This window comes from Electrophorus electricus, chromosome 9 (genome assembly GCF_013358815.1).
Source record: "Electrophorus electricus isolate fEleEle1 chromosome 9, fEleEle1.pri, whole genome shotgun sequence".
In the NCBI taxonomy this organism is placed as follows: Eukaryota; Metazoa; Chordata; class Actinopteri; order Gymnotiformes; family Gymnotidae; genus Electrophorus; species Electrophorus electricus.
The window spans coordinates 17,912,500-17,925,050 of record NC_049543.1 but is presented as its reverse complement, the minus strand read 5'-3'; the positions used below and the strand labels follow the sequence as shown (position 1 = coordinate 17,925,050).

The 12,551-nt window shown below is 39.2% G+C and overlaps 1 protein-coding gene across 1 annotated transcript; it reads left to right on the top strand.

Moving 5' to 3' along the window:
- Window positions 1-237: 237 nt before the first annotated feature.
- Window positions 238-12,236, top strand: LOC113585404. The gene is made up of 15 exons (XM_027022860.2): window positions 238-289; window positions 3,444-4,090; window positions 4,352-4,447; window positions 6,511-6,744; window positions 6,856-7,003; window positions 7,201-7,227; window positions 7,391-7,930; window positions 8,600-8,625; window positions 8,747-8,753; window positions 9,277-9,935; window positions 10,049-10,144; window positions 10,384-10,617; window positions 10,877-11,024; window positions 11,138-11,164; window positions 11,292-12,236. The coding sequence occupies exons 1-15, from the start codon at window positions 283-285 to the stop codon at window positions 11,843-11,845; spliced, it is 3,450 nt and encodes a 1,149-aa protein (XP_026878661.2). The 5' UTR covers window positions 238-282; the 3' UTR covers window positions 11,846-12,236.
- The last annotated feature ends 315 nt before the right edge of the window (window positions 12,237-12,551 follow it).

The following is a 12,551-nucleotide window of genomic DNA, read 5'->3' as shown; positions in this document are numbered from 1 at the left end:
ATAGACATTCTCGTTTTAAACCACAAACCAAATAATTATTAAATGTTTATTAACTTACTTGGTGGGTTTTACATTTAGCCATGCATATGCAGCTTCTCCACTCTACTTCATATATATAACCTCACCACACCCAGGGGGTTGGTCTGCCTTAGAAAAATTTCCATTTGGCTGTTTTGCCGATCAGAGTACAGAGAAAGAGGAGGAACAGGTTTGGAATCTGGATCTGCATGTGAACAACAAACACTGCCAACTAAAAGCACTGAAGGAATAAGACACGTTACCATGCAAAGTAAGACAAGTTGACTTTATCTAAATTTTCTGTGGTAGGAAAAATAATTTTAGTTGTGTTTTAATTTAACCCTTTGAACTACAGTCCTAAGAATATTGAAACTAATGTGAAAGATCTAGTGAAAAGTCTAGATCCACTGGTGAGTGTTAGGGTCAAAGTGTAAAATGTATAATTATTTTTACTGATAGGTTGTGTGGGTTTAAAGCAAAAACATTATGCGATAGCCTACCCTCTTTGTCTTAACGAAAGTGAATTTTATTACATATGTTTTAGTGAATGATGTTTGCTTATTATGCCATTTCATTGTTTTCATTGCATTTTATTTCAAGCAATTTCATTGCTTTTATTCATGAAGTTATGTAAAGACCTTTTTCGGTTTCTGACATAGTTTTGTGTTTTACATTTTACTTGTGGTGAGTTTTGTTTGCAAGTTGATTTTTTTTCCCAAAACAAAAATAGCTAATACAAAGAGTTCTGTTTTGATGTAAAACATCCTGTATTGCTGCATTCCTGAGATGACATGACTATGAATGTTTTACCTTTATTCTAGATTTTCCTTGTGTAACATGTTTGTGCTGCCTCTAACAGGCAGCTTCATTTAAACACCCCATGTTATGCCATACTATGCCACCTTGGTAGTTTAACAGCATCTCAAGTACATTTAAATCAGTAAGCTCCCCACAATTTAGCCACAGTAAAAATAGCATACAAATCTACAGTAGAAATCCGAAGGGCTATCATATTGGTATGCCCTTAGCATATGGGATCGACTGATGAACATATGAGAAAGGAGAGCAATACCTGTTTTTCTTGTTTCTCTACCTTAGCTTAGATTTGGCTAAGTTCTGGAAAGTGTTAACCCTTTGCCTTTTAAGGTCTTGGTATTTTTGTCCTTTCTTCCTTAATCCATACAAGATTCACAGGTCAACGAATAAGTGCTTCCTGTATCCACCGGAATGGCTGTTGTCTAGATAAGAGTGGCAAAAGGTATTGGTTGACTGAATGCACATTGGCGAGTTTAATTTGGGCAGGAAAAAATTGGTGTGCTCTTAAAAGGCAGGGAAGTTGCCCTTAACCCTTGACACTGGTTTATATGTTATATGACTTTGTTCTTTCAAGTCTCTTTTTATTACTATCCCAACCCTAACAAGTTCTTCTACACTTGAGAGCTGTTTCTCAACACTCTTGCAAGATAAGCTGCATAAAATGGTTTGGAATACATCTTTCTCAATCATACTTTTCCATCATAGCAAATAAAGAGCTCTGTATTGAAATGCAGAATCATGAATACTTTTTGTTTCATCTTCTTTGCATTCCTTGAGGTTTATGGTTCTCCTTTAAGAAAGCTAAGAGAAAATCAGATTTAAAAATCGTCCAAGCCTTTACATAACTCTTTTTACATCTACACTTTAAAGACCATGGCGAAATTCTGGTGAAATAAATTTATCATTTACTGGACTTTGGAATAGTATTCATGGGACACATTTTTTATATGTATGTTGTGTGCCCACAAGAGCAAGAACAGCAATAAGGCTAATTTGCTACAAAAAAAACCAAAAAAACCCTCTTTCATTAAACATTACCCAAAAATAGTTCAAGGAACATGTATAAGGCATCTAACTTCTACTTACATTAAACGGAGAATGCCTAAGCAATGTACTATACAAATGCATATTATGTTACCCCTTTTTAACTTTCATGTCATTTCTATGTTTGCATTCCTAATGCTTTCCCCTACTGGTGGAAAATATAATTACTCATGAATATGCAAAAGTATAAAGCTTACAACTACATATGACTATACAACATGTAAATTTACATCAGTGATAAGTTTACAATACTGCATTTGTGAAAAGTTCTGGGCTATTTAAAAGACCAATACCAAGTGGTTCCATGTGAAAAGCCAAAGTGGTGGGCAGAATGCTGTCTTCTCTTTTCAGTTATCATTATGTGATTACAACTATGGCTCAGGTCCATCCTTTCTAAGCACATCTAGAGATTTTACGATATGGGTCTAAGAGAAGGCATCCATTCCAGGCTTCTTGTTGAGCTGCTCTTAATTCATAAACATATGAAGACATATACTGTTTAAGATCAGTGAAAAAAAAGCATAGGGGACATTACTATCCTTAATAATTTATATTTCTAATAATTGGTAAATATGAACTTTCACAGACTCATACCTTGAAGAGTGGATTATCCTATGCCTCTGCCAAAAGGCATTCTTCAAGCAAGATACATATTTATGTAGCAAAGACCTCGCTTGCTTCTGCTAAGATAAAGCAGACAAATGTAAATTAAACTTTGGCTCATTAGAACAGAGAGCACCATGGGAGCCAGAGATGAGTAAGAAAATGCTTTTAGTTGCAAGGTTGCGGTTAAAAAGGCTGGGGGTGCTTGCAATGTGTGAGCTATTTAGTTGTTTTTTTTATTATTGTTAATGTAGCTTTTTGTATTGTAACTTTTAGCATGTCAAGTCACAAACAATAAACAAGTACCAATGGAGATGCACCTTTATATCCTTTTGTGAATGTGTTTTTCACACTTTATATGGAGGGCTGCATCACTTAGCTGCAAGTGTTCCATTCATTGGATAAATAGGCTTCTCTCTGCTATACCAAAAGAAGAAAAACTTCAGAAAACAATCAGGAGTCCTGTGCCTCCACAGGACAGGATGGAATCTAAACTGGTGTAGACTGTTATGACCCCATCTAGGCAGTGAGGTCACAAGAAGAGTGAATGAGACAGATTGTGAATGCCATGGTAAAAGCGAATGATAAAACCAGTGGAGACCACAGAAGTAGAATAACTGGAGGAGCATTATTCAATATCTGCATATATATATATATATATATATATATATATATATATATATATATATATATATATATATATATATATATATACACAAAACTGGCATGCCTTCAGGAGTGGCCTCAGCCAACACAAAAAGACCACAAGAAATGTCCCTGTGATTTGAAATTACTGTAGCAGTGTATGCATGCTGATACATGTGGGATCTTCACAAACATTTGCAGAATATTGCACCAACAGCGCATCTTTTTCTAGTTTCAGCACTCACTGGGTACTTTTCGTCCTTCTGCTTCCCACTCTCTCACTCTCCACTTTCTCCCACTCTATCTCATCTTTTCAGGCCCAGCATCTCGGGGTCGCCCTGTCTCTGAAGAGCAGTTCTCATGCTCCATCTGCTTAGAGGTGTTTGTGGAGCCAGTCTCCACCCCATGTGGCCACAGCTTCTGCAAGGCCTGCCTGCAGGGCTACTGGAACCACAGCAAGAAAATTCTCTGCCCCATGTGCAAAAAGAGCTTCTCCAAAAAGCCAGAGCTCTGCGTGAACCGTGTGTTGGCTGAGATAGCTGAGCAGTTCCAGGGCCTGTCTGTGGCTTCACCCGGGGGTACTGATGCCACCACTATGACTGGCATTGGGAGTTCGCCAGCAGCTGTGGCAAGGGATGAAGACGGAGGTGACTTCGCCAAATCTGGAGATGTCCCATGCGATGCGTGTATTGGGAGGAAAATGAAGGCCATGAAGTCCTGCCTGAACTGTCCTGGCTCTTTCTGTGAGACTCACCTCCGGCACCACAAGAAGGGCAAGACCCTTGCAAAACATAAGTTGATGGACCCCATCCACCACCTGGAGGACAAGCTGTGCAGGAAGCATGATCGCCTCTTAGAGACATATTGTCGCTACGACCAGGTGTGCGTGTGCCGGGAATGTGCAGAGCTCACTCATAAATCACATGAAATCGTCCCAGCTGAACGAGAATACAAGAAGAAAACAGTGAGTACAGGGGTGGTGTAATCACAGAAAGAGATGCTTGGTGTTTAACACTTCCTAACACATTCCAAATTGTATTTCTGAAGGCCATATTAAATATTCAGATGATCCTCTAACTTATGCTGATAAGTGTTATCCAACAGGACTCATGGATCTTGAATTCTTTCCTAATTCCCTTTTTTTCTATTTTGTAAAATCTCAGTGGCCACACTGTAAGTGTTCCTACTATCGCTTCCAAAATGACACAAAGTGCATGTTTTACAGAGTCAGCTTGGGAAAACAAGATCAGAGCTGAAACACCTAATCAAAGAGAGAGCCAAGAAATTAGAAGAGATCAAACAGTCCATCAAAGAGATCAAAGTAAGTCCTCTTTATGTTATTAGAATGAGGCCAAGCTTGTGTGGTCATCCCCAAAATATTCAGCAATATTCATAACTTAAAATTCAGAGAACAATGAAAGCGCATATTTTAAAAGAGCAATATAATCAGATTGAATTGATCCTTATTTACAAACTGAAATAGTTAAATTGATGTGAATATAAATAATGAGGGTACATTTGTGGAGAGCAAAGAGTAAAATGTACAAAAGTGTGTAGAATACATTTACTCTCAATTAGAAACAACAGACCCAACTCAAGATCCTTAGTTGCTTAATCGCTTCTTCAAGCTTAAATTAGATACTTCTGTATGTGCAAATTCCTGTTTTTTCTAAACATACTTTCCTAACCAGTAGCTCCACTGCTAATATTTACCTCCTTCTCCACATCCAGTAGTAGTAAAACAACGTTTTGGGAAGATAGATATTCTACAGAGCTTTTTTTCATAATACAGCAGGATTAAAAGGAAAATAGAAAAATCGAAAGCATGTTTTTATAAAACCCCATACAGAATTGTGTTTCATTAATGCCAGGAAGGAGTGGTCTCCAGTTAAAAGGAAAACAGTGACAAATAGGATATAGAGTATGCAGCATACAATATTGATGGGTTGGACTTTCTGACAAGACCTAATTTAAACTTCTTATTCCCTTAGAGAAAACGTTTAGTATGCTTTGGTGTCAATAACATGCTGACTGAGCATAAGGTTAGTGTTGCAGCTTTAGGCTAGTTGATGGATTAAATCATAGGTTGTAAACGGAGCTCAGCTAGAGCTGTGTTTAAAAATACAATGAGGATGAATTGACACAAGTGCCAGATCTTTGTCTTTCGTTTTTTCAGGGGTGAGGGGATATCAAAGGTCTGATTTTGATCAGTGTTGTAAAAGAAATGCATTCTAACCTTTTACTATAGAACTAAATATTGTATCACACATCTCTTATCTAACATTTTTTTGCAAATCCTCCACTGAATAAAATAAAGTCCATTGGTACCTTTAAGTATGTCACAGAAAGGAAGTTTAATTCCACTGAAGTGAAAACAATTGTCTACGTTTAGTCCCAATATTCTGTTGATGCTTCCATGATGCTAAAATGATGTTAGCATAGTTTAATGCTCTGAGATGAAGTTATATAGGCGAAAAATCATAAAATAATAAAAAATGGGTGATTATGTAAAGGAAAAATAACATTGTGGAGGTTATGTGCACTGCTGTAATAGTGTGCAGGGAGCACACTATGTGGGAATGTTTATTCAGGACATTATGCAGTTAAACCAGTCAGTCCAGGTGCTCCCAAACACTAAAACCAAACGTCCCAGCATGGATGAGCTATGCTATTGCCATCTGAGCTACTGTACAAACCTGAATGTTTGCAAGGATGTGTGCATATGTGTGGGGGAAGTTTAGAGTCAAATGTGTGTTGGATGTATCCTTTTAGAGATGTACTACCACCACATGATCATATTTGCAATTATTATCTGAATTGTAACACAGACCACAGACCTTGATCAAGAAAGCAATGTTATTTGTTGTTGTTTTTTCAATAATTGATAAGATGAAATGAATCGCCCTATTTTATTTTATCTGTACTGGTAAATACTGATGTCTTCAGTATTTACATAGGTCTTGACTTGATAACTGGATGTTTTAGTATGTTACTATATGTTGGTATAGATGCCTGTTCTTGTTTTTTAAGCACTTGGTTACTTGAAGTCAAGAGGGATGGAGTAAGCTGTTTGTGTGTGTGTGTGTCCATGTATGTCTTTCACCTGTCTAGTTGAAATTCCCTCCTGAACTCTAATTGGTGAGAAGGAACCTGAGCAGGCACAGCAGTTAATGTGGATTTGTTTATATGTAGCTGTATAGATGAAGGAGAGCTGCATTTTATATGAATTTGGGCAACATGTACAACACTGGAGGCAGTGGTCTTTATATAAACTATAAAATATTGGTAAAAAACATTTTATCATGTTATCACATTCTCCTGACACACACTAAGCAGTAGGTAGCACAAGGTCAGTAAAGCTAATTGTATGTATGCCTCCTGCAGTCAAACAGTCAGCGGGAGATTGAGGACAGCTGGGCAGTGTATGCGGAGCTGCAGAGATTGCTAGAGCAGAGCCAGGCCCAGGTAGTGGAGCGGATCACGATGCAGCAGAGGCAGGCTGAGGAGCAAGCACGGGACCTGGCCACCCGACTGGAGCATGAGCTCAATGTCCTCAGGAACAGGGCCACTCAGCTGGATGGCCTCATGCACACCCAGGACAAAGTGCTTTTCCTCCAGGTGTGTATGTGCGTGCCTGCGTGTGTACATGCGTGCGTGGGTGTGTGCGTAGGTGTGTGTGCATGTGTGTGTGTGTGTGTGCATGTGCTTCACCTATATTCTCTCTTACAGCTCATGCCCACTTTGCCCTCTCTTCCTGAGCCTGCTGATTGGTCCAGTGTGTCGGTGAACACAGATCTGCATCTAGGCACAATCAGAAAATCTGTCAGCAGTCTAATTGAGAAGTTTCATGAAAATGTGAAGCACCTATATGGGAAAGGTCAGCTTAATCAAACAAAAACATTCTAATCATGTTGGTAGTTTGTTGCAGAGCAGTTATTGAATAGCTGCAGAGGACCATGCCAGGTGACAGGAATAAATGTCTAATCGTCTCTCTAAAATCGTCTCGTACCTGTGGTTTACCTTTTTATTGTTATCGACATCAGTGCTATTAATAACTTTGACTATTTTTTACAGAGCTAAGAATGTTACAGAACTACTCAAGTAAGTGGTATTTTAAGTTATTTTAAGTTTTGGATATCTTAAGTTTTGAACACACAGGCAGGATCTGTTGAATTTCACTAGGACAGGAATTTAATATTTCTGGTTTGTTTTCTACACCTGGATGACTGACTGCCAAAAAGATTTTTTTTTCTTTCTGCTGCAGGTGAGGTGTTTATGGACCCAGCGACTGCTCAGCGTAATCTAGTGGTTTCTGATGATGGGCGGCAGGTACGTTATGAAGAAGGCCGCAAGTCTATGTCACATTCGGACAGCCCACGCCGCTTCAGTCCTGCCCTATTTGTGCTCGCCCGGGAAGGCCTCTCCTCTGGCCGGCACTACTGGGAGGTGGAGGTGGGCCGCAAGAAGGCATGGACCCTCGGCGTGGCCCGATCATCTGCCCGTCGCAAGGGTGACATCCGACTTAGCCCAGAAGGTGGCTTCTGGTGCCTGTGGCTCAAGGATGGCGAGGTGAAAGCACTTGCCTCCAGCAGGATCCCTCTGCACCTTCCTGCACTGCCCCACAAGGTGGGCATCTTCCTGGACCACGAGGTTGGACAGGTGTCCTTTTATGACATAAAGGCACAGGCTCATCTCTACACGTTCCTGGACACATTTGACGAGAGCGTGTACCCCATCTTTAGTCCCTGTGTCTGCCAAGAGGGAAAGAACCTGGGGGCCCTGGTGATCACAGCAGTGAAGCATGGTTAAAGCTAAGGAACAGTTTGCATCAACTTTAAAAAACCTGACTGTTTCTCTGACTTATATGAGGTATTCACTAGCAGATAGGTTTAGGTTTTTATTTATTATTATTTTTTTTTAAATCGCTGATGGTTAGTGAAAGGATCAATTCTCCAATCAACTGGTATTCAATTTTGGTGGATATTTAATTGTTGACTGCTCAGAGAGCTTATAGGTGATTTTTAGAAGACTAAGGCTACATTTTTCACATGGACATATAAAGTAAACTTCATTTTTGAAGTGTTCTAACAAACATTTAGCAAAAAATAATAATGATCATTAATTACAGACTATATACAGTGCACTAAATTTAATTTCAAGTATGTTTTGTATGGTTTCTAAACTGAAATAAAAAATATCTTTATATCACTTTCTTGCTTATGGGTAGATTTAATTCCCTCTGTATAATTACATATAATTACAGTTTACATAAAAGTGGAAAGTGGACTAGGAGAAAGAAGTAAAAAAAAAATGGAGTGGCATGCAAGGGGTTAACACTGGGGCTAGAGAGGCCCATGGTCTGGAAGAGTAAATTTGAAACTCGGCTAAGAGAAGAGAGGGTGGTGTTTCCAAGGGGGGAGTCAGCTGTGTCGCATATCACTGCTGCCTAGTGCAGGGCTGTCACTATTTTCAGGGGATCTTAGCAGCTACAGCTCCCTGGTGAGTCTCCATCTAAAATTCTATATGTAGTAGTTTTACAACAGAACAGCAATGTTCACTAACACATACAACAACTTCTTTCTGATCCTAAACAGAAGACACATTTTATAAGAGAAAGTAGCATTTGGGTAAGCATTAATGCCAAGCATGAAGGAAGTCAACTGCTTGCTTGTCAAAGTCTCACATGTTCTTAAACTACACTGCACACTTCACTAAACTATTTTCAAACCTCAAATTGTTTAATGATAATTTATGGATATGAATGTCCTTGTTTGAGAGTAGTGAGGTGAAGCAGTGCAGTGGTATATTTGGAAATCTTGGAGCTCTATGAATAGCCAGGCCTTCAGTGCTCTTGCAGACCCCTGTTACATTCTCCTGAAACCATATGCTAACAATCCAAACAGAAGGATTACTAATCAAAATTTTGAATATGCTTGATCATGGTGCCATAATGCCACCTATATGGTTAAAATGTGTAGATATTGAGATATTTTTGTGTGTGAGAAGTCAAATTAATTAAAAATGCAAAGAGTTAGTAATAGTAACATTGTTGCACTGGACAATCATGAGTTGAGGGATCAGTTCTATATCCACAAGTTCATTCTCTGAAATATCTTTCAGTTCAAATCACAAAATTTCCCCTCTACCCAGCAATGGCTTCACCTACAAATATATTAGCAGAAGAACAGGTACACTGTTCCATCTGCCTGGATGTCTTCACTAATCCGGTCTCTATCCCCTGTGGACACAACTTCTGCATGGCCTGTATTGGCAGCTACTGGAAAACTAGTTCCCTCTTCATGTGCCCCATGTGCAAGAAGGTGTTCCTTAAGCAGCCAGACATCAGCATCAACACTGTACTGCGTGAGATTGCAGAGCAGTTTAAAGAAATGAGGGCCAAGCCCATTGTGAAACCACAACAAAAACAGCAGCTAGAGGTCTATGAACAAGAGCATCTTACAGAAGAGCTCCCCACAGAATTGCCTGAACTGATCCCATCAAGTGGACCCTGGACAGGGGAAGTGTTTTGTGACGTTTGCACTGCTACCCAGCAACAGGCTGTCAAGTCTTGCCTGGTGTGCCTCACATCGTACTGTGAAGAGCACCTAAAGACACATACAGCCAGATTTACCAAGCACAAGTTGATTGAGCCTGTGCAGAATCTCGAGGACCGCATGTGTAAAAAGCATGAGAGGCTACTGGAGCTGTTTTGCAAGAAAGACCAGGTCATGGTGTGCGTGCTCTGCACAGAAATGGACCATAGGGCACACTACACTGTGCCTGTTGAAAGAGAATGGAATGAAAGGAAAGTGAGTAAGAAAAGGTTGAAGAAACATTAAAAATTAATTACATACTGGAAAAACTTGGCAAAATACTTGAAGGTACACATTTTTTAACTATAATAAATCCCGGTGATTATTAGGCTCAGATGAGGAAAACAGAGGCAGAGGTTCAGCAGATGATTCAAGAACGGCTCAAGAAGGTGAAGGAAATCAAACACTGTGTAGAACTGAATAAAGTAAGTTTTTATTTTCACTTCTTCACTGGCCAGCATGCTAATCATGTTCGAATATTTGAGAAGGCTTAGTATGGTCATTCTAACATTCTATCTATATTGGAATATATCTTCATATTACAAAATATGAGGTAGTTTAAGAAATTATCCCAACTCATAATATGTGTTTGATCACTGCATAGTAACCAAGAACTACACCACCTGTTATTGATGTTTTGTTGTGATTGTCTTGCTACCTTTAGAGCAGTTCCAAGAGTGAGATTGAGCACAGTATGCAGGTGTTTTCGAACTTGGTGCATGCAACTCAGAAGGCCCAGGCTGAGCTTGTTGTAGCTATTGAAGAGAAGCAGAGGAAAACAGTGCTCTGGGCTCAGGGACTCATTGAGGAGCTAGAACAGGAGATCACCATGCTAAAGATGAGGAACACTGAACTAAGTCATCTTGCCCACACGGAGGACCACATTCATTTTCTCCAGGTGGGTATATGAAAGTTAAACAGTACAAATGTAACAACAGCTGCTATATGTACTATCATGGCTGCTTGGCTGCAGTCATTTGGTATTCTTGGGCTATTTTTCCACAAAGGGTATGAAGAAGATTTGAACGTAAATGCTCTTGTACACTTTTGCTATCTTGTGGCCTGTGTCAAAGAGTGCTAGCAATACATTTATCTTTTGCAGTGCATATCAAGAAAATCATCTTATGACATTTAATGATATAAATCTCCATTTATAGAAGTTCCCATCTCTAATCACTCATCCACAAACTAAGGACTGGTCTGAGACACATGTGCACACTGACCAGTGTGTAGGGACCATTAGAAGAGTTGTGTCCAAACTGGAGGAGACCTTGACACAGGAGATTGAGAAACTTGCAGAAACTGGTGATTCATTATTGCCCATTACTGTTCTATATTTTTATATCATATATTTAATGATATGTAATATATACAAGAAGATATACAAGAACTGCTTTCCATTTTGTTCTTTCTCCCAGAGCTTAAGATAATTCAGAAATACTCAGGTACAGTTTGGATGTAGCCTTATAAAAAATAGATAATAAATTACTATCTATTTTTTGCATAAAATGCAGTGTCCTAACATCACTGTTAATTTTTGGTTGTATTGTTGTTTTCCTCTTGTTTGTGAAGCTGATGTAATACTTGACCCTGACACAGCCAATCCATGGCTGCAGCTGTCAGAGGACAGACGACAAGTGCGTCATCTGGGGGCATGGCAGGACATACCAGACACACCAGAGCGATTTGACACAGTGGTCATTGCCCTGGGCCAGCAGGGCTTCAGCTCTGGCCGGCATTACTGGGAGGTTCAAGTGGGTGAAAAGGATGACTGGTACCTGGGCGTGGCCCGTGCATCTGTCAGGAGAAAGGGGCGGATTACAGTAAGCACAGCACATGGCTATTGGGCACTAGCAATGAAGAAGGGGAATGAGTACCGTGTCTCCTCCTCCCCACCACTTCTGCTTACTATTGAGCCCAAGCTGAAGAGGGTGGGTGTCTATGTCGACTTTGAGGAAGGACAAGTGTCGTTTTATGATGTGGTCATAAAGAGCCACATCTACACCTTCATGGATTCATTCAGGGAGAAACTGTACCCATTCTTCTACCTGTACTGCTGTGATAAGGCCTCAGACATACTAAGCATCTGCCCGGTGACAGAAAGCACCCACAGCAAACTGTGCTGAAAGAGAAGGAAACACTAGAGCAAAGATAATAGAAATTGTTGCAACTGATTAGCATCTAGTTTGCACCTGGACTTCGGAAAGCAATATGATATTTGTACCATCCTACAGTGATAAAATGCTTTGTAAAAACAGACTTATATATAATCAGTGTACATTATACAATTGTCTTCAGCGGCATATTTTACTTTGTATAATGTTAATTATTTTCATGAACACATCATCTTTCTACAGGTCAGCTATTAATAACAAGTTTTCTTGTAGCCCACATTAGAGGAATAAATAGTATAAAAATATGCATTCATCTCAATCTCAAATGGACATCAAATGTGTCCGGTTTTTTTTGTTTTTTTGTTTTGTTTTTGTTTTTGTTTTTTTGCACAGTGCGGTATGAAAAAACTACACTATATATAAAAATATATATATTAACTTCAGTTGTCATGTTTCATTACCTGCATTACATCTTCTTAAATGAACCTTGTCAGTGAGGTTTTTTTTATTCTAAAAAAACTGTAACATTCATAGGCTAAGTGCTCTCTCAGTAATGCATTAGCAGAGGTGGATAGAGTAGCCAAAAACTGTATTCAAGTAAAAGTACTGTTACTTTAAAATAATATTTACTCAAGTAGAAGAAAAAGTAGTCATATAAATTATTACTTAGGTAAAAGTAAGAAAGTATCTGTTTAAAAGTAGCAGGTTACTTCATTGG